Source organism: Myodes glareolus, chromosome 2 (assembly GCF_982192425.1).
Source record: "Myodes glareolus chromosome 2, mMyoGla1.1, whole genome shotgun sequence".
Taxonomy (NCBI): Eukaryota; Metazoa; Chordata; class Mammalia; order Rodentia; family Cricetidae; genus Myodes; species Myodes glareolus.
The window spans coordinates 99,633,545-99,656,876 of record NC_142027.1 but is presented as its reverse complement, the minus strand read 5'-3'; the positions used below and the strand labels follow the sequence as shown (position 1 = coordinate 99,656,876).

Below are 23,332 nucleotides of genomic sequence, written 5' to 3'. Positions count from 1 at the left end.
AAGTCCAGTTCCAGGGCTTCCTCGCATAGACATATATGCAGGCTAAACAACAATGAACATAAAATAAAAATAAATTAAAAATAAATAAATGAATATAATAGTAAAATATAATAATTAAACCAATGTTTTAAGTAGAAATAAATTCTTCAAAACTTTAAACTAAAATATTAATCTTAAAAATAATAAAATATTTCAGTATCTGTGCTTAGGATATAACTTGGTGGTGGAATGATTGCCTAGATTGCACCAGGCCATGCTTTTGAAACACTGAGCTGAAAAGATAAGTGAACATGCAGAATTTATATGAGGCACCTTTTATAACTTCTCTGAAGGTCAGAAAGAACATTAGAGCCAAGTCAGTGGGAAGGAGAGCTGCCAAATCCTGTTTTCAGTACTCTGGAACTCACTGCAACTGGGACTATCTCCATAAGCCCTATGGGTGATGTGACTGTCAACATTCCAGCAGGAGGCTCAAGGTCCTGAGCCTGTCTGAGGATTTACACACAGCTAGTTCCTGGGATGGGAAAGCAAAATGGCCCAATGAACACCAACTCAGTCCCTGGGATCTACAAGGTGGAGTGAGAGAACTGACTGCCACATGTTGTCCTCTGACATTTACATGTGTGACATGAAGCACTTAATCTTCTGTGATAAATGAACAATCCTAATAAAAAATCAAAAAAAAATAGTGGCTGGGGGAGGGCAAGAAGTTTATGTCAGTGGTGATGCATTGGTAAGTTGTTCACACTCCCATAAATACCCTCTTGCTCACTCATGGTTTTGTAAGTCAGTCCAGTTAAATTCACTGGTACACACACAGACACACAAAACTAATAAAAATGTAAGAATAATTTTCATATAAAATGATATTAGGGCCAGGCGTGATGGCACATGCCTTTAATTCCAGCATTTGGAAGGCAGAAACGGTCATATCTCTGTGTTCAAGGCAAGGCTGGTCTACATATTAAGGTCCTAGACAGCCAGGATACTTAAAGGGATCCTGTCCCAAGCAAACAAATAAACAGCAATAAAAGGATAAATAAATAAGATATTAGGTCAGTGAAAAGTGGAAAATACTATTAAATGCTGACAAGCAATAATAATTGCAAGGAGACATTCACACGGGATCATTGGATAGACAGCAAAGCCAGGTGTTGGCCATGAATGACAGTCTTTATGGGCTCTGACAACTCAGCAGATCCCTGTGATAAGGATGGATGAGAAGAGATGAAGAGGCAGGAAGAACCAGAGCCTCCTCCCACTTGTTTCTGTCTTACAGCATAATGACAACACTCACTCCAAAGCTCTAATCTAACTCCAGCATCAGTGAAGGGAACAGTTCCTGCTGCTGGCTCAGCCACTTACAGAACCATTGAGGACATAGATCTAAGGAAGAACACTTTGGTTTTTAAATACATTGAATCTGCAAAGTCAGTTCAACAAGACAGGACACAGTGATATACACTTCTATCAAAAGTCTTGGTAGCACATTGTGATGGTGCATGCCTGTAATTCCAGAACTCAGGAGCAAGAGGCAGGTGGATCTCTGTGAGTCTGAGATCAGTTTGGTCTACAGAGTGACTTTCAGGACAGCCAGGACTGTTACACAGAGAACCCTGTCTCAAAAACGTAACAAAACAAAATGACGAAAACACGAAGACCAGAGTCCATGGAACATCAAAGCCTTTCAAAAGAAACAATATACAATGTTCTCAAGATAGTTAGTCTTGTGAACCATGGCACTTAATGACACACGGCATCACCTTTCCAACAGAGAGGCCATTACTACAATTCTGGGCTGGCGTTGTCTGGCACAAGTAGAGTACATTCTCCTAAAATGAGTCAACTCAGTGGGACTTTCCAGAATACTCACCCCCACATTTTTCCATACTTTTTATAGCACTTAGCATCAAATTTCCATATACCCTGGAATGAGAAATAGCATGAAATCCATTATTGTCCTGTATGTGCCAACCCTTCTGTAGCCAGGGAACCAAACCCTCAAACCCCATGAAGTAAAGTTTACTGTTTCTGACAGAGAAAAGTTCTTCAGTAACGTTTAGTGGCACCAGCAAGATGTCTCAGTGGAGAAGGCAGAGCAACAATGCAGGACACCTGACACCTTCCTGTGGACTCTGCATGCAAACTCATAGACATACACATGTGCACAACAGAAGATACATACAACAATAATAATCTTAATAGTAATGAAATTGTTTTGAAGATTGTACAATCAAAATATAGAACCTCTAGGAAGAAAATCTGAGCTGAGGGCTGCAGAAGCTTTGCCACTCGTCCTCTGGACATGAGCTTGGGAATGTCTGCTGTGGACTGACCATAGGCCAGGAGTCAGCAGTTTTATCACAAATGATCCACATAGACTAAAATGTGGCACACATTTTATGTGCCCTATCATGGGCACTCATGCACATGTAAATACATGCATACACACTATAAACACACATACACACGCAAACATTTGTCAGTTTTAAGTTGGCAAGAGAGCCCTAAAGAACCACTGGACATTCTTTAGTATCATGAGAACACACAGTAAGAGGATCTGAAATCACACTATCATTTCCTATCAAGGAGCATTTAACAGAACTAAACCATTTTTGGCCATCAGGAATCAACACTCACCTCAGAGTAATTCATCAGAGTTCCTAAAAATGGCAGAGGTTTGGGCCCAGTAATTCCCTGTTTCTTAAAAACATCATGGTTACGGGTCCCGTATCTAGAGAGTGAAACAGAAAACCTTGTGACCACACATACAGCAGAGAGGAGATAAACATGACCAAAAACAAAACATAAAACATAACAACAAGCTGACTGCCCCTCCAGTTCCTAGGGCTTAGGGTGAGGGGTCCAGTGTGCATGGCAGCCCATGGTTTGTATATGTTCCTACTGAGTTCTGCTGGCTCTAGCTGTAACCTGAAAGTCAATCAACTCATATTAAGAGTAACTCTTTTCAGAAAAATCCCTCACCTCAGCAAGAGAGAGTTGAAAGTATGTATGTGTGTCCAGCAGATCTGCATAATGTAAATATGAACTTTAGTAGTTAATTTCACTTTAGTACAGTAGTAGAGTGCTTGTCTAGCACATATAGGTTCTGCTTTGATCCCTCTTTCTGCCCAAAAGATAAAAATGCAAAATGTGCACAATTATTTCATCTCAGGCCTTCAAGATGACTGCACAGGTAAAGGGACTGGCTGCCAAGTTTGACAACCTTAGTCTGACCCACAGGATCCCCAGAATAGGAGAGAAAAGACTCCCCAAAGTTTTCTGTAACCTTCACACACACACACACACACACACACACACACACACACACACCTGTCTCATGTGCTGCCTCTATTCCCAATAAATAAAAACACGTAATTTCAAAGTTTTTACAAGAGTTAATTTTAACTTCTGTTATCACATTTTATAATTTTATTCTGGTTTTTACAAGAGTTAATTTTACCTTCTGTTATCACGCTTTATTATTGTATTCTGGTGCCTGTAGAAGGCATTAGGTTCCCTGGGACTGTAGTTACAGATGATGTGAGCCACATGTGGATAGCAGGATTCTAGCCTGGGTCGTCTAGAAGAGCAATCAGTGCTCTTAACCACTGAACCATCTCTCCAGCCCCTGCTTTCCTCGTCACTTTTGACCTTGCACTCAACACCAGAATACAGATCTGAATACAACTCCAACCTGAGGACATGGTGGAAGAGGAACTTTGGTGGTTACTCACCGGTATAGGAACACCAGACTGATTACCAGGAGCACCCAGGTTTCCAGTGAGAGAATTGAAGTCAGGTCCATCGTTGCTTGTCTGTCAGCAATGTTCCCCTATGTGTTCTCCCTCCAGTTGTGTGTTACCCTTTGCAGGGCTTCCCTTCCACCAATAGTGCTGAAGGGTGCCCAGCCTGGGGTGTTTATACCCTGGGAAGATGGCGGTCTAGGTCTCCTGCCAGTAGATGATTTATCTCTGCATGGCCGGAACTTTGGTCTCCTCTTAGTCTTGACAGATCATCAAGTCCATTACAGCCTATTTTGACCTTCTGTGAATTAAATTTCTCTGTATAATCATTACACAATGTTGTCCTTTCAGGAAGTCCAAAGACCAAAGGTACTTTTCTTTAAATAAAAAACTTAAGCAAATTCATTGACATGAAATGTTCTTTCACCAAGGCTGGCTTATGTTAAAAACCCATGAAATAAAGCCAAAAATTGTGCTATCTGTCTGTAGATCTTTACAGAAAATCTTTCTCGCTCACTGAAAGATACTTCATTGTTTTTCAGAACGCAAATCAGAAAAAAAAAATAGTCTCTTTGAATCTGTCCTCACCTGTGCCCTTAGGAGAGAAAACCACTTCTCCTGAGGAATATCTCCTTCACATGTAACTCCTTCCCTCTATCCCGGCACTGAGGGTCTTCCTGTACAGCACCCGTACTAGATTGTGAGAATATTCTGGGCAGCAGTCACCAATATGTAATAGAGAGGTCATTCAGACCTGTCAACTTGAGTTGGGAGAGGTGGCTGGGTCGAGCAGGTTGCAATTATGTTTTAAAATCTCTTTGATTAGTTTCTAGTAAACGTTAGGGGAACATTTTTGGAGTGATGAGAACGTTCTAAAACTCACTGACGACGACAGATGGAAATAGAGACAGAGACCCACATGGGAGCACTGGACTGAGCTCCCAAAGTCCAGTTGAAGAGCAGAGGGAAGGAGAATATGACCAAGGAAGTCAGGACCATGAGGAATTGGTCCACCCACTGAGACAGTGTGCCTGAACTAATGGGAGCTCATCAAATCCATCTGGACTGAGTCTGAAGGAGTATGGGTCAAACTGGACCCTCTGAATGTGTCTCACAATTGAGGCAGACTGAGAAGCCAATGATAAATGCACTGGGATTTGTCTCTACTGCATGCACTGTCTTTTTGGGATCCTATTCTATTTGGATGCATACCTTCCTAAGCCTGGATTTTTTGGGGAGGGTCTTGGACTTTCCACAGGGCAGGGTACCCTGCCCTCTCTTAGAACTGGAGGGGAAGGAGGGGATGGTGAGTGGGGGAGCAGGAGGAAAGTGGGAGGAGGGGAGGAAGTGGAAATTTTGATTCCTATTATTTATAAAGTAATAAAAAAATCAGAGAAAAAAGAGAAATAGTTAAATAAGAAATTGATGTCACAAAGTCTTAAAAAACATACCAGATATATAAATGCAGATTTTGAAACCTATCAATTTTTTTCTTACTCATGAAGCTAAGTTCTGGTGAGGGAAGAGAGCTGTATCATCAGCTTAGGTTGCTATGGTAGAACAGCATAGACAGGTAGATATAGCTGGCAGTAGCTAGTTCTCGATTATTCTGGAGGCTGACAGTCCTAGATCAGTGCATCAGGACTTCTGGGTCTCTCATGGCCTTTCTGCTAACAGATGGCTGTCTCCTCAAAGTCTTCTCTTAGAGAAGGGAGACGAAAAAAGGCAGAGGGAGAAGTCTTAGCTCTCTTTTTCTAATCCTGCTTTAGGAGTCTTCTTCATCTCTGATCTGCTTCCCTCACACAGGCCACACCTCCACTCACTGGCTGAGTGAACCTCAGAACTTTGAATACATGATTTGGGAAACAGAGTTAGTCCATAAAAATATTAGCGTTATCATGCCAGTTTCAAAGCTTGACAAAATTGAAAGGACATGATACATTTGGTCAAGTATCCCAAAGCTTGTCTCATCACTGTCTCCAGCATGTGAGGACACATAAATATGGCCATCCTGATGCTGTGTTCACTTCCCATTCTTAGCTAACGCAGTTGGATGAGAAAGCATTGTCAATAGCAAGTAAGATTTGAATGGAGTTTCTCTGCACACTCTGAGAGCACATGGGAAACCGCCATGTCCCCATATGACAAGTTTACTAAGAAAAAAATGATTATCTATTCATGTTGTTGGGCAATATTGCTAATTCAAACAATGTAACTTGCTGATAATGTATTTGCCAATTATAGCTATTATACCTTCTCCCACAACTGACTTCACAACTTCTGTCTTAATCAACATCAAAGTAATCTTGCACACACAAACACACGCACACACACATGTACACATGAACACAACTGCATACATGATTTGTGTCAAGTGAAAATCACTGTGACAGTGTTTATTATGCTTTTATTGATCTCAGTGTGAAATCTGATTTTGTTTTATGTTTTGCAAATGATTTGACATTATCAAACTCTCATTTTCTTCACTAATAAAGGATTTGACTTATGTGCTTTTTTTTGATGAGAAAGTAAGTTTATTAAATTATAAAAGTTTCCATTTCCGCCCCTCCTCCCAACACCCTTCCACTCCCCCCACTCCCTCTTCTCCTCCCTCTCCATCCCTAAGAGCAGTCAGGGTTTCCTGCCCTGTGGGAAGTTCAAGTTCCTCCCCCCTCCCTCCAGGTCCAGGAAGGTGAGTGTCCAGACAGACTGGATCCCCAAAATCCAGTATATGCAGAGGAAACAAGTCCCAGTGTCATTGTCAATGGCTTTTCAGAAAGACTCTGGGCTAGACACATTCAGAGAATCTGGCCACATTCCGAGAATCTGGTTGGATCACGTCCTCATTCAGTCCCAGTCCAACTGGTCTTGGTGAACTCTCATTAGACCAGTCCCCTTATATCAGTGGGTGATCGCACCCCTCGCAGTCCTGATTTCCTTTTTCATGTTCTTCCTCTTTCTGCTCCTCATTTGGACCTTGGGGGGCTCAGTCCGGTGCTCCAATGTGGGTCTCCGTCTGTATCGCCATCCATCGTCGGATGAAGGTTCCCTCTGGTCTTGCCTTCTTTGCTCACGTTCTCTTTCCTTCTGCTTCTCGTTTGGACATAGGGAGTTAAGTCCAGTGTTCCCATGTGTGTCTCTGTCTCTATCTCCATCCACCGCCAGAAGAAGGTTCTATGGTGATAAGCAAAATATTCATCAGTATGGTTATGGGCCAAGGCCGGTTCAGGCACCCTCTTCTCCGTCCAGAGAACAATCTGGGGATCTCTCCTTGGGCCTGGGATCCCATTTATAGTCAAGTCTCTTGTAAACCCTAAAATGACTCCCTTAGTTGAAATATATTCTTCCCTGATCCCATATCCATCCTTCCTCCCTCCCCCTCATCCCAGTCCACCGAGCTTTCCCCATTCCTCTCCTACTCCCTTCTCTCTAACCCTCTCCCCTTCCAACAACCCTCCCACCCACCATGTACCCGAGGTTACCTGGGACTCTTGTCTATTTCCAATCTCCAGGAGGATAACTACATGATTTTCATCAGGTTCACCTTCTTATTTAGCTTCTCTAAGATCACGAATAATAGGCTCAAAGACCTTTAATTATGGTTAGAATCCACTTATGAGTGAATACATACCATATTCCTCTTTTTGGGTCTGGCTTACCTCACTCAGTAAAGCGTTTTCTATGTCCATCCATTTGCATGCAAAATTCAAGATGTCATTGTTTTTTATTGCTGAGTAAAACTCTAATGTGTATATGTTCCACACCTTTTTAAACCATTCTTCTATTGAGGGGCTCCTAGGTTGTTTCCAGGTTCTGGCTATTACAAATAGTGCTGCTATGAACATAGTTGAACAAATGCTTTTGTAGTATGGTAGGGCATCTCTTGGGTATATTCCCAAGAATGGAATTGCTGGGTCCTGAGAGAGGTTGACTCCCAGTTTCCTGAGAAACCGCCACACTGATTTCCACAGTGTCTGCTCAAGTTTGCATTCCCACCAACAATGGATGAGTGTTCCCCTCATTCCACATCCTCTCCAGCATAGGCTATCATTGGTGTCTTTGAGTTTGGCTATTCTGAGAGGTGTAAGATGATGTCTCAAAGTTTTGATTTGCATTTCCCTGATCGCTAAGGAGGTTGAGCATGACCTTAAGTGCCTTTTGGCCATTCGAAGTTCATCTGTTGTGAATTCTCTGTTCAGTTCAGTACCCCATTTTTTAATTGGGTTTTTTTCTTTCAGTTTATTTATATGATGGATTACATTGATAGATTTGCATATGTTGAACCAGCCCGGCATCTCTGTGATAAAGCCCACTTGATCATAATGGATAATTTTTCTAATGTATTCTTAGATTCCGTTTGCCAGTATTTTATTGAGTATTTTTGCGTCGATGTTCATGAGTGAGATTGGCCTGTAATTCTCTTTCTTGGTTGTGTCTTTGTGTGGTTTTGGTATTAGGGTAACTGTAGCTTCATAAAAGGAGTTAGGCAATGACTCTTCTGTTTCTATATTGTGGAATACATTAAGGAGTATAGGTATTAGCTCTTCCTGGAAGTTCTGGTAGAATTCTGCATTGAAACCATCTGGTCCTGGGCTTTTTTTGGTAGGGAGATTTTTGATAACAGCTTCTAATTCTTCGTGACTAACAGGTGTATTTAGATTGTTCACCTGTTCTTGGTTCAACTTTGGTATATGTTACTTATCTAAAAAATGTCCATTTCTTTTACATTTTCCAACTTTGTGGCATATAAACTTTCATAGTAAGATCTAATGATTCTCTGAATTTCCTCTGTGTCTGTGGTTATGTCCCCCTTTTCATTTCTGATCTTATTAATTTGCATGTTCTCTCTCTGCCGTTTGATTAGTTTGGATAGGGGTTTGTCAATCTTGTTGATTTTCTCCAAGAACCAGCTTTTTGATTCATTGATTCTTTGGATTGTTTTCTCTGTTTCTATTTTGTTGATTTCAGCCCTCAGTTTGATTATTTCCAGTCTTCTACTCCTCCTGGGTGAATCAGCTTCTTTTTTTCTAGCGCTTTCAAGTGTGCTGTTAAGTCTCCAATGTGTGCTTTCTCCATTTTCTTTAATTGGGCACTTAGTGCTATGAACTTTCCTGTTAGCACTGCTTTCATAGTGTCCCATAGATTTGAGTATGTTGTGTCTTTATTTTCATTAAATTCAAGGAAGACTTTAATTTCTTTTTTTATTCCTTCCTTTACCCATGGGTGATTCAGTAGTTGACTGTTCAACTTCCGTGAGTTTGTTGGTTTCCTGGGGGTAGCACTGTTGTTGAATTCTAACTTTAATCCATGGTGGTCTGACAAGACACAATTGGTTACTAATATTTTTTTGTATCTGTGGAAGTTTGCTTTGTTACCCAGTATGTGGTCAATTTTTGAGAAGGTTCCATGAGCTGCAGAGAAGAAGGTATATTCTTTCCTATTTGGATGGACTGTTCTATAGATGTCTGTTAAATCCATTTGATTCAATATCTCCAATAATTCTGTTATTTCTCTGTTAGGTTTCTGTCTGATTGACCTGTCCATTGGTGAGAGAGGAGTGTTGAAGTCTCCTACTATTAGTGTGTGTGGTTTGATGACTGCCTTGAGTTCTAGAAGAGTTTCTTTTACATATGTGGGTGCCTTTATATTAGGGGCATAGATATTCAGGATTGAGACTTCCTCCTGATGAATTGTTCCTGTTATGAGTATAAAATGTCCATCTCCATCTCTTCTGATTGATTTTAGTTTGAAGTCAATTTTGTTAGATATTAGAATGGCCACACCTGCTTGTTTCTTAGGTCTGTTTGCTTGAAAAACCTTTTCCTAACCCTTTACTCTGAGTAGATGTCTGTCTTTGTGGTTGAGGTGTGTTTCTTGTAAACAGCAGAATGTTGGATCCTGTTTTCGTATCCAATCTCTTAGTCCGTGCCTTTTTATAGGTGAATTGAGTCCATTAATATTAAGTGATATTAATGACCAGTGGTTGTTGACTCCGGTTATTATTATTTTTTGTTTGTTTGTTTAATAGAGTTTGTATGTGTCCCTTCTTTGAGTTAAGCTCGTGAAGGGTCGCTAGATGTCTGAGTTCTTGTAGGCAGTGTTGGCAATGTTTGATTCCTTGGGTTGTGATTTTCCTTCTATTACTTTCTGTAAGGCTGGGTTTGTGGCTACAAATTGTTTAAATTTGTTCTTTTCCTGGAATATTTTGTTTTCTCCATTGATAATGAATGATAGTTTGGCTGGGTATAGTAGTCTGGGTTTGCATCCATGGTCTCTTAGTTTCTGCAGTACCTCTATCCAGGACCTTCTGACTTTCATGGTTTCCATAGAGAAGTCCAGTGTAAGCCTGATAGGTTTACCTTTATAAGTTACTTGACCTTTTTCCTTTGCAGCTCTTAATATTCTTTCTTTAATCTGAATGCTTTGTATTTTGATTATTATATGGGGAGGGGATTTTTTTTTTGATCAAGTCTATTCGGTGTTCTGTATGCTTCTTGAATTTTCATACGAATATCATTCTTTAGGTTGGAAAAGTTTTCTTCTATAATTTTGTTGAATATATTTTCTGGGCCTTTGATCTGCAATTCTTCTCCTTCTTCAATCCCTATTATTCTTAGATTTGGTTTTTTCATTGTGTCCCAGATTTCTTGAATGTTTTGTGATGAGAATTTGTTGGATTTGCTGTTTTCTTTGATCAGAGCATTTATTTTCTCTATGGTATCTTCAGACTCTGAGATTTGTTCTTCCATCTCTTGTATTCTATTGGTTATGCTTGATTCTGTAGTCTCTGTTTGTTTACCTAGATTTTCCATATCCAGCCGGCCCTCGTTTTGTGTTTTCTTCATTGCCTCCATGTAGAGAGGAACTGCTGGCAGGCCTGCTTTTCGTCTCACCTGGTTCCCGCATGGCTAACTTAGTCCCTGAAATAACAACACACAAATTTTATTCATTTAAGCACTGCCTGGCCCATTATCTCTAGAGAGTTAGTTACTGGCTAACTCTCACATCTTGATTAACCCATTTCTAATCAACAGTCATCACCTGGTCAGTGTGTCGGACATGTATATGCTTTAACCCATGTACATGGTTTTTCTCTACAGGGGAAATAACAGAGGACATGGTTTTGGTGCTATTTTAGCTTTTTATATTATTTGTACTTTCTATGTGTGTCTGACTGTGCCACAGCATGCATGGCAGGGTGGTCAGAAGACATCCTGCAGGAGTTAATTCTCTCTTCCCACCATGTGGGTCCCAGGGTCAACCTCAGGTCATCAGGTTTTGGCAGCAAGCACCTTTACCAGCCAAGCCATCTCACCCACCCAAAGTATTACCAATGTAGCCTCAACGTGGTGGATTTGGGATTTCTTCCCCTGCTAAAGAGGATTGAATCTAGGACATCATACACGCTGCTCATGTGCTCTACTGAGCTACATCCCCGGGGCATTTGCGTTGTTTACACCCACAGAATGGAATTATACAGAGAACATGTAGATACAATGCTGCATACTAAAATATACAACTGTAAAAATACTGCACATACTGCATAGAATACTGTATATTTAAGAATCTAGTCTCTCTCTCTCTACTGATTTCCTTATTGAAGGGCCATGTACTTTTTTTCAGTGCAGGACTGGGCTCATGGAGATCAGTTGAAAAGGGAGAGGAGGGATCATATGAACAAGGGGGTCAGGAGCATGATGGGTAAAAGCACAGAGACAACTGAGCCGAGCTAGTGGGAGCTCACAGACTACACACTGACTGGGGAACCTGCATAGGACTGAACTAGACCCTCTGAATGTGGGTGACAGTTATGTGACTTGATATGTTAAGGGCAGGCTGGCAGTGGCACCAAGACCTATTCCAGGTGCATAAACTGTCTTTCTAGAGCCCATTCCCTTTGGTGGGATGCCTTGTTCAGTCTTGATACGGGGAAAGTGGTTTGGTCCTGCCAAATCTTGATATGCCAGACTTTGTTGACTCCCCAAGGAAAGCCTTGTCCCCGTGAACAGAGGATAAGGTGTGGGAAGGGGGAGGCTGGAGGGCAGGAGAAGGGGAAGAGAGAGGAAACTAGAGTAGGTTCGTAAAAATAAAAAAATAAAATTTTAAAATAAAAAGATCAATAAACAAAAAAGAACATATAGATTGATGCTGTATATTAAAATATACAACTATAAAAATGCCGTATATGATGTTGTGTATTTAAAAACCTGGAGTCTTTGTCTACTGACTTCCTTATTGGAGGGCTATGTGCTTTTTTTAAATACAGGATCTATCACTGTAGCCCAGGTTAGCCTCAAACTTGCTATGTAGCCAAGAATGGTCTTCAACTTCTGATCTTGCTGTTGCTACCTCTTAAGTGCAGGGATTAGAACCACCACCAGACCCTGTTCTGTGGTGTTGGTGATCCAGTCTAGGGCTTTGTGAGTACTAGGAAAGAACTCTCTCAACTGAGCTACATCCCCAACCCAGAGTACCATTCTGCACTTATTTTTAATTAATAAATTTTCTTGCCTAACAATTTTGCACACACACACACACATACACATACATATATCTGTATGTGTATATGCAGATATATAATGCATTCTGATTATTGTCCCCATTCTTTTTTATTTCTATCTCACTCTTGTCAGTCTTACTTTCCTCCCTGAAAATCTCTTTCCCATATTCATGATTTCTTCGTGTCCTGCAGACTTTAACTAGTGCCATCTGTGTGACCATGGGTTTAGCTCTGTCCATTAGAACCTGTGGGTTCACCACTCACCAGTGTGCTAACACACAAGTGCATGCAATTCCTCCCTCACACAGAACCTGTTAGGTGTCAGCAGTTCAGCAGTAAGTGGTAAGGTCTGTCTCTTTCTCATGATGACCAGAGGCATGGAGAAGCAGGTACTGAATTTTGGTATATTGAAGGTGTAGAAGAACTTGGTTTTGTTGTTGGTTTTTGTTCCCCAAGACAGGATCTCATGTGCCCCAGGCTGTCTCAAACTCCTCATGTAGCTTTGAACTTCCTCTTTGAACTTGGGATCCCCCTGCCTCTACTCCCTGAATCTGGGATTAGAGAAGTGCACCACCAATTACGTGGTGCTGGGGATGGAGCCAGGGCTTTGTGACTGCTGAGCTGTCACTCTCCCAGCTGATTCTTACCACTACTCCTGGATTTTCTTTTTCACAAACAAACAAGCATCAGTGGTCTCAAATAAAAAAAAAAACTTTAACCAATACATCAGCCTTAAGAAAATCATCAGAATATGAATACATGCATATTCATACACTGCATGATTTATCCATTTGCAGTGTAATTTTCAATGTTTTACGTGTGGTTCTATAATGTTTCTTCATGGGAAACGTTTTTCTTCTTGATAGTGGGGAAAACTCATTATTTATAATTCCTTTATTGAAGAAAACAACTGAAGCAAGCCCAACCTGTAGTACAGAAAACAATTGTAACGAGATCTTAAAGTACTAAGCCGATGATGTTTAAATTTCCAAATGTATTTATCATTCATTATATGGAGGCTGTTCATTTCTCCTGATCATCTGATTAATTCTTAAATGAATGTTCAATTTTCATAGTAAATGACATAAAGAAAAATTCATAATTTTGAACTATGTAACTGGGTATAATCTTGTCTAGTTATCACTAGTGAGCATTTGATTCTGCTCTTTATATTGCTTTCCAGAAGCTCTTGGTTAAATTCTATAAAATGTAGTTCCTGAAGCTGAGTAGATTTTTAGTTTATTAACTAATATGGCTGTGAAGGTGAAACTTATGGAAATAGTATCTTACTGACATAGAGCCTACAAAAACTATTTTCCACTAAATAAAATGCAGGTAAATTTTACCACCCTGTTAATAATTGGCAGGTCAATTTGACGTGTTTCTTGGGATCCACAAAAAGGATCCTCTTTTTATGATTTAAAAGAAAATACTCCATGGGTATTGCCTTGAGTTAAGTCTTAAAATCAGATAGAGATTGTTTTTAATGCTTATTTAGATGACTTTTAAAAAGAACGTAGAGAATATTCATACATGAATTCCGCATGTTCCTGAAAATGATTATATCCTCTCTGGGTTATACAGCTCAAATTAATATTACTACAATTTCAGCACCCACTCATAAAACGATGTTAGAAATGAGATACAGTCCTAAAACAGGTATTGGAAAAATAGTCAATAAAAGCACAGGCTATTTAGATTGCCCAGAAATAAGACAAGGAAGAAATTATCTACCAAAATTTGGACTAGGGGCCAATGCTGGAAGTCCAACTGCTTTGCCTTAAAAAATTGTTCACTAATAAGTCTGTATGGGTGGAGCAGTGACCCATGATTTAAAAAAAAGTTACACGCACTTGATCAAGTAGGACAAATCAGTCAGATGCTAAACACATGAAAAAAAAATACAAATCCTTGGCATTCTCCTCTATTTGTAATAAAATAAATCTTAAACATGATGGTGATTACTTATTTAAAAAGCTGTAAAACAAGTAATTCAACCCATGGGTTCTTTACAGTCTAGAATTCCATTACTTTATTGCCGAAGGCTTGGTTATAATAGTTGTTAATTTAAAAGGTAGCTTTTTTTGTTATTTCCTTGCAGCAACGAGATAGTGAAAAAAATGCTTTTATACTTTCTACTTATTATAATTCCAAGCCTGTAGAAATGATATAAATGGAGTTGGGAGGTGGTGGCTCACACTTTAATCCCAGCACCTGAGAGGCAGAGACAGGCAGATCTCAGTGAGTTTGAGGCCAGCATGGTCTGCAAGAGCTAGTTCCAGGAAATGCTCCAAAGCTACAGAGAAACCCTCTCTTGAAAACCCAACCCCTCCCCAATAAAAAACAAAAGCAGAAACAAAAAAAGGTATAAGTGGAAAATACTTCCCTAAGGAATGTTAAATAATCCAACTTTATGTCAATATTTTGTAAATAAACCTCTGGAAGTAGTTCATAAACAGTTTCCTCAATTCATTGTTTATCATTCTGTTGAAGGATCATTGATCCAGTGTGAACCTCGAGACTGTATTTAATAAAATCAATCTTTGGTCAAGAGTCAGAGCCAACAGCTAGTTGGTGATAAGCTAAAGAATGCATAAAAATTATTCTAATTCTACTTGGTATAGTTCAACTACATTACCTGTAAGAAGTGATGCTATGGATACTCAAAGAAATGAAATTTGGAAAGTGGATATATTTCACTTAGTACATTAGTAAAAGATAAAATATATACATCATACTATTGATACATACTCAGGATTTTAATGGGTATCTGCCTAAGTTCTGAAAAAGGTTGATTCTGTAATTATACCTTTATTAGAAACATGGCTATAATGGGCAAATCAATGCAAATTAAACATAAACACCTGCTTATGTTTCCAGTAAAGTAAAACATCTTGTGTTCATTGTAATTAAAACACAATACAGGGATAGCACATAGACAAACAATTGTTGGAAGCTTTAATCACATTTTAAAGGAGATATTATTAGATGTCACTTCTGAAAGGCTATATTTTTAGAGCAAGGCCAATGGTTTGGATGCCAGGGAGTTATTGACACCATTGCAAGCTCACCTGTGATGATTCCAGTCTAAAAACTCTCTTAAAGAATATTAAGAAGAACTCACAGGACGATTGGATTGATGGTTGCTGTGGTCATGGAAATTATTGTATTGACTGTAACTATTGTCATGCCTGGACTAGCTCTTCATAAGGCAATTCAGACTGCTGAATTAATTAAAGTCTGGCATGAACATGCTGCAGAACTTTGAACTAAGCAAAATAGAATAGATAGTAAGGTAGTCAATGAAATAGCTGATTTGAGACAAGTTGTAATTTTTTTTCAGTTTTTTGAGACAGGGTTTCTCTGTAGCCTTGGAACCTCTGCTGTAACTAGCTCTTGTAGACCAGGTTGGCCTTGAACTCACAGAGATCCACCTTCCTCTGCCTCCTGAGTGCAGGTATTAAAGGGATGCACCATCACTGCCTGGAAGCAAGTTGTAATTCTAATGGAAGATCAGTTAGAGACTTTGAGGGAGAAAATTAAATTAAAACGTGATGAGAATATTACATCTTATTGTATTACATCTTTAAGGTTTAATGAAAGCACATAAGATTGGGAGACGGTTAAAATGTGTTTGTTGCATCACCCTAATTCTTACATGATTTTATTTACAACAAGCAACAAAGGAAACTTTTTCAATTGAGTTAAATAATGTATCTGGAATGGATGTCATGGAAAGCATTGCAGATTCTTAGCTTCATTAAATCCTATGCATCATTTTAATAGATATCTTATTCTAATGATTGTTTTATTTGTTTGTGCTATAATAATTCTACTGACTTTAAAATGTATTCCTGCTCATAAACATAATACTGTGAGACACTTTTGTGTATATATCTAAAGGATGCTCAACCATGCCACAAGAACATGGCTTAACTAAGTTCATAGCAGTGTCGTTTGTTTGTCATAGCCAGAACTTGTAAACAACCTAAGTGCCCCTCAGCCAAAGAATGGATAAGAAAAATGTGGTACATTTACACAATGGAGAAAAATGGTACATTTACACAGCAGAAAAAAATAATGACATCTTGAAATTTGCAGGCAAATGGATGGAGTTAGAAAATACCATTTTGAGTGAAGTAACCCAGACCCAGAAAGACAATTATCATATAAACTCACTCTTACGTGGTTTTTAAATAAAAAGCAAAGAAAACCAGCCCACAAATCACAATCCCAGAGAACCTAGACAACAATGAGGACCTAAAGAGAGACATACATGGATTTTATCTACATAGGAAGTAGAAGAAGACAAGATCTCCTGAGTAAACTGGGACCATGGGAGAGGGTTGAAGAGGAGGGGAGAGGTGGGTAGAGGAGCAGAGAAAAATGTAGAGCTCAATAAAAATCAATAAAAAAGACTATGAGACAAATGATAGAGGAAAGGCTATCTTCACTGCATGACTGCATAATCTTCAATGTAATTAAAATAGGTTGAACAAAAGGGGGAAATATAGTGGGAATCTAGTAAACATTAGGTAAGCATTAGAATGAAGAAGTTGTTTCTCACTGTATGTAGGGTAAGGGCAGAAGGTAACAGGTCCTTGTTCAAGGCACCCAGACCTTGAAGGAATCATAATAGAGAACAGAGATTGCTCTCTATGATTTCTAGCTGTTTTTCTGAAGGGTTTTCCATCCATTGCATGACTTTAGTCACAAGAAAATCCAGGCATGCTTGGAGGTCTTGAGTTATTGGGTACTGCAGACAATACACCATAAGAACTGAAGTTGCAGGCTTTTGATGATTTCTTTCTGAGAACATATACAACAGATCAAAGGGACTTTGGCATGAGGAACTTGTTGTACCCCAAACACAACCTTTGTCTAGAACCTTAATTATGCTTTTAAACAGAGGTTTGAGGTTCAGTTCACAGAAACTGTTCCTCTTAGCTCCAGAGAGCAAAAATTAAACTCTGGAGTGACTCCTCATTTGACTGTCCCGCACAATACAAACACCTTACAACAGTTCCTAAAGGTATCACAGTTAGAAATGAGAAATGGAAAATTTAAGACTATATGTGTATATATGAGAGTTGCTTCTAACATTTTCTTTGATTTTTGCTTATTTAAAATATTGCAAAGGGCAGGAGAGATGGCACCACAGTTAAGAGCATATATTCTTGCAGACGACCTGAGTTTGGTTCCTAGCCCCTATGCTGGATGGCTCACAACAAACTGTAACTCCAGCTCCAGGGGGATCCTATGCCTGAGACTTCCATGATTATCAGCAGTTATGTGAAGAGATATGCAGACATGAGCATATATGTAATTAAAAGTATTATAATATATTTTTAAAAATAAAATTTGGGGGCTGGAGAGATGCCTTAGTGGTTAAGAGCAGTGGCTGCACATCCAGAGGACGCAAGTTTACTTCTTATTATATTATAATAATATATTTGCTATATTATTATAGTAAAAATATAATAATTAAACCCTTAAAATAAAATATTAGTATCAATATTAAATGTTTTGAAGTAAAAATAAACTCTTCAAAAATTTAAACTAAAATATTAACCTTAAAAAATAATTAAATATTTCAGTATACATGTTAGGGATATAACTTGGTGGTGGAATGACTGCCTAGATTGCACCAGGCCATGGTTTTGAAACACTGAGCTGAAAAGATGAGTGAACATGCAGAATTTATATGAGGCACCTTATATAACATCTGAAGGTCAGAAAGAACATTAGAGCCAAGTCAGTGGGAAGGAGAGCTGCCAAATCCTGTTTTCAGTACTCTGGAACTCACTGCAACTGGGACTATCTCCATAAGCCCTATGGGTGATGTGACTGTCAACATTTCAGCAGGAGGCTCAAGGTCCTGAGCCTGTCTGAGGATTTACACACAGCTAGTTCCTGGGATGGGAAAGCAAAATGGCCCAACGAACACCAGCTCAATCCCTGGGTTCTACAAGGTGGAGTGAGAGAACTGACTGCCGCATGTTGTCCTCTGACCTTTACATGTGTGAAATGAAGCACATAATCCTCTGTGATAAATGAACAAGTATAGTAAAAAATTAAAAAGAAAATAGTGGCTGGGGAAGGGCAAGAAGTCTGTCAGTCGTGATGCATTAGTAAGTTGTTCAGATTCCTGTAAATACCCTCTTGCTCACTCATGGTTCTGTAAGTCAGTCCAGTTAAATTCACTGGTACACACACAGACAGAAAACTAATAAAAATGTAAGAATAATATTTCATATAAAAATGATATTAGGGCCAGACAGGACAGCACACGCCTTTAATTCCAGCATTTGGAAGGCAGAAGCAGTCATATCTCTGCGTTCAAGGCAAGGCTGGTTTACATATCAAGCTCCTAGCCAGCTAGGGTACTTAAAAAGATCCTGAAGGGAACCCTGATTGCTCTTAGGACTATAGAGGGAGGGGAATGTGAGCAGGGGGAAGGAAAAGGGAGGCGGTGAGAAGGTAGAAATTTTTAATAACTTACTAACTAAATAAATAAATAATTCTGTTTTTTAAGCATGTCCAATCTCTTCAGTCTTTGCTGTAGTCTTTTGGCTCATATCTAAGAAAACATTGACAAATTCAATGCTCTGAAACTTTTGTGCTGTTAAAGTCTGAGAGTTTTATAATTTAAGCCTTGCCTTTGACCTCTGATTGATTTTGGATGAATTTTTTTATACAGTGTTCCGAAAAGGTCTGATTTCATTATATTATGTGCATATCAACATGTTGCCTTTTCAAAATAACATTTTAATTTAAGAATAAACTTTGAGGATGTATAACACATAAAAAAAAAGAGAGACCCTGTCCCAAGCAAATAAATAAACAAACAACAATAAAAGGATAAATAAATAAAATGTCAGGCTAGTGAAAATTTGAAAACACTATCAAATGCTGACAAGCAATAATATTCACATGGGGTCATTAGACAGACAGCAAAGCCTGCTGTTGGCATTGAATGAAACTGTCTTTATGGGCTCTGATAACTCAGCAGATCCTTGTGATAAGGATGGATGAGAAGAGATGAAGAGGCAGGAAGAACCAGAGCCTCCTCCCATTTGTTTTTGTCTTACAGCATAATGACAATACTTACTCCAAAGCTCTAATCTAACTCCAGCATCAGAGACAGGGAACAGTTCCTGCTGCTGGCTCAGCCACTTTACAGAATCATTGAGGACATGGATCTAAGGAAGAACACTTTGGTTTTTAAATACATTGAATCTCCAAAGTCAGTTCAACAAGACAGGACACAGTGATATACACTTCTATCAAAAGTCTTAGCAGCAGATGGTGATGGCGCATGCCTGTAATTCCAGAACTAAGGAGCCAGAGGCAGGTGGATCTCTGTGAGTTTGAGATCAGTTTGGTCTACAGAGTGACTTTCAGGACAGTCCAAGACTGTTACACAGAGAACCCTGCCTCAAAAACATAACAAAACAAAATATCAAAAACACGATGTCCAGAGTCCTTGGAACATCAAAGCCTTTCAAAAAGCTACAATATACAATGTTCTCAAGATAATTAGTTTTGTGAACCATGGCACTTAATGACACATGGCATTACCTTTCCAACAGAGAGGCCATTACTACAATTCTGGGCTGGCATTGTCTGGCACAAGTAGAATACATTCTCCTAAAAAGAGTCAACTCCATGGGACTTTCCAGAATACTCACCCCCACATTTTTCCATACTTTTTATAGCACTTAACATCAAATTTCCATATACCCTGGAATGAGAAAGAGCATGAAATCCATTATTGTCCTGTATGTGCCAACCCTTCTGTAGCCAGGGAACCAAACCCTCAAATCCCATGAAGTAAAGTTTACTGTTTCTGACAGAGAAAAGTTCTTCAGTAACGTTTAGTGGCACCAGCAAGATGTCTCAGTGGAGAAGGCAGAGCAACAATGCAGGACACCTGACACCTTCCTGTGGACTCTGCATGCAAACTCATAGACATACACATGTGCACAGCAGAAGATACACACAATAATAATCTTAATAATAATAATAATGATAATAATGAAATTGTTTTGAAGAATTTGCAATCAAAACATAGAACCTCTAGGAAGAAAATCTGAGCTGATGGTAGTGCAAGCTTTCCCACTCACCCTCTGGACATGAGCTTGGGAATGTCTGCTGTGGACTGACCATAGGCCAGGAGTCAAAGCTCTTTTAACACAGATGATCCACATAGACTTAAATGTGGCACATGACATGCTTATTATTGAAGTTTCTAACACAGTTATTTTGTTGAATCTTCCTTTTCTCAGTGATTTAATATCTTTAATATCTTTAAATGAAAATACAAAGCACATTGTGTAGTCCAGTGTGTGAGGTGACTGACAGCCACCATCCTGTCTCAGGTTACACACTTGCTGCTCACACTCATGCACAGGCTGCTGCCTTTAAAGGAAGAGAAGAAGCTATAGGTCCACGTCCATGTTAGAGCACTTGCTGGCATGTCTAAATCCCTGGATCCCATTCTCAGCACCACAAAACCAAAACAGAACAGAAAACATGTCTTTAGGGCTGGAGATGTGACTCAGCAGTTAAGAGCACTTGCTGAGCTTCCTAAGGGTCAAGTTCTGTCCTGAGATAGGTTGATTCCCAGTTTCCTGAGAAACTGCCACACTGATTTCCAAAGTGGTTGCACAAGTTTGCATTCCCACCAGCAATGGATGAGCGTTCCCATTACTCCACATCCTCTCCAGCATAAGCTATCATTGGTGTTTTTGACTTTAGCCATTCTGACACGTGTTTCCAGCTTCTAGGACTTCAACCTGTGTGTACCAAATTAAATTTTCTTTGTATCCACACAGGACTTCCCACAGGGCAGGATTCCCTGCCCTCTCTTAAGGAGGGAGGGGGAGGATGGTGGGTGAATGGGGGAGCGGGAGGGGAATGGGAGGAGGGGAGGAAGTGTAAATTTTTTAATGGAAAAATAAAATAAAATAAAAAATAAAACAATCCAAGCAACATAAAAAAGATTTTCTTCAAAGAAGTATAGAAGTGCCTTCCTGGCACCTGCACTGGGTAAGAAATAAATTTCTTTTATTGCTCACATAGTCTGAGCTCCTAAATAACAAGATTAAATGGGATGGAGATCTGTGCATTTTACCAGAGGCAAACCTGAGGCTCAATAAATTGACATCAGGGCCACTGAGATGACCCCGATGGGAAGGCACGTGCCACCAACCCTGACAACCTGAGATTCATTCCTAGGACTCATATAGTGGAAAGAGAAAACTGACTCCCACAAGTTGTCCCTTGACCTACAAATGCATGCTGTGGCACATACACACTCACCCCAAAATTAATAAATATTGGAGGAAGTTGACAATGAGGGCTGTGGAAATGGTTCAGTGAGAAGAGCTCACCATAAAAGCCGGAGTTTGAATCCCCAATATCTGAATAAATGACAAATCTGGGTTAAAGTCCTCCAGTATCTCCACGTGCAGGAGGCCAAGACAAGGGATCCCTGGAGCAAGCTGACCAGCTAAACTAGTCAAGTAAGAGAGAGCTGGGTTTGTGAGAGACCCTACCTTAAAGTATAAAGTGACAAACCCCCAATACCAACCTCTGGACTCTACATGCACACGTATATCTATGCATATGAACCTGCATATAGATGGGCACATGTAAGTACATTGATACACACTATAAACACACACACACACACACACACACACACACACACACACAAAAAAACCATTTGATAGTTTCAAGTTGACAATACAGTCCTAAAGAATCACTGGACATTCTCTACTATCATGAGAACACACAGTATGAGGAAATCTCAGTGTTTTCTATCAAGCAGCATTTAATAGAACTGAACCATTATTGGTCATTATAAGTCAACACTTACCTCATAGTAATTCAGCAGAGTTCCTAAAAATGGCAGAGGTTTGGGCCCAGGAATTCCCTGTTTCTTAAAAACATCATGGTTACGGGTGCCGTATCTAGAGAGTGAAACAGAAAACCTTGTGACCACACATACAGCAGAGAGGAGATAAACATGACCAAAAACAAAACATAAAACATAACAACAAGCTGACTGCCCCTCCAGTTCCTAGGGCTTAGGGTGAGGGGTCCAGTGTGCATGGCAGCCCATGGTTTGCATATGTTCCTACTGAGTTCTGCTGGCTCTAGCTGTAACCTGACAACCTATCAGCTCATACCAAGAGTAAATCTTATCAGAAAACCCTCTCACCTCAGCAAGAGGGAGTTGAAAGTACGTGTTTAACTAGTAGATCTGTTTAACATAAACATGAACTTTAATAGCTGGTGTCACTGGGGCTTCAGTACAGCAGAGAGTGCGTGACTAGCACATGGAGACTCTAGTCTGACTCATTTTTCTGCCAAAAAATAAAAATGCAAAATGAGCACAATTATTTCATCTCAGGCCTTCAAGATGACTGAACAGGTAAAGGCACTGGCTGCCAAAGCTGACAATCTTAGTTTGACTCTCAGGATCCCCATAATAGAAGAGAAAAGACTCCCCAAAGTTTTCTTGTAACCCCCCCCCCCCCCACAGACACATACACGTCTCATGTGCTGTCTCTAGCCTCAATAATTAAAAGCATGTAATTTCAAAGTTTTTTTTTTTCAAGAGTTTATTTTAACTTCTGTTATCACATTTTATAATTTTATTCTGGTGCCTGTGGAAGGCATTAGGTCCCCTGAGACTGTAGTTACAGATGATGTGAGCCACATGTGGATGGTAGGATAGTAGCCTGGGTCGTCTAGCAGAGCATTCAGTGCTGTTAACCACTGAACCATCTCTCCAGCCCCTGCTTTCCTTGTCACTTTTGACCTTGCACTCAATACCAGGATACAGGTCTGAATACAACCCCAACACGAGGACACGGTGGAAGAGGAACTTTGGTGGTTACTCACCGGTATAGGAGCACCAGGCTGATTACCAGGAGCACCCAGGTTTCCAGTGAGAGAATTGAAGTCAGGTCCATCGTTGCTTGTCTGTCAGCAATGTTCCCCTCTGTGCTCTCCCTCCAGTTGTGTGTTACCTTTTGCAGGGCTTCCCTTCCACCAATGGTGCTGAAGGGTGCCC

The 23,332-nt window shown here is 39.8% G+C and overlaps 1 protein-coding gene across 3 annotated transcripts in view; it reads right to left on the bottom strand.

Moving 5' to 3' along the window:
* LOC148123089 (cytochrome P450 3A11-like) overlaps positions 1–23,332 on the bottom strand; it is a 48,984-nt gene extending 25,652 nt beyond the window's left edge. Inside the window, exons 1-3 of one of the 3 annotated variants that reach the window (XM_087903272.1) lie at positions 23,161–23,332; positions 22,130–22,223; positions 19,938–19,990 (exon numbers count right to left, since the gene is read on the bottom strand). In XM_087903272.1, coding sequence (XP_087759398.1) covers positions 19,938–19,990; positions 22,130–22,223; positions 23,161–23,231 — 218 coding nt within the window. In that variant the 5' untranslated portion in view covers positions 23,232–23,332. Of the gene's footprint in view, positions 1–1,873; positions 1,927–2,640; positions 2,735–3,737; positions 4,026–19,937; positions 19,991–22,129; positions 22,224–23,160 lie in introns of those variants that run through there. The other 2 variants (XM_087903271.1, XM_087903270.1) reach the window with 2 other exon arrangements.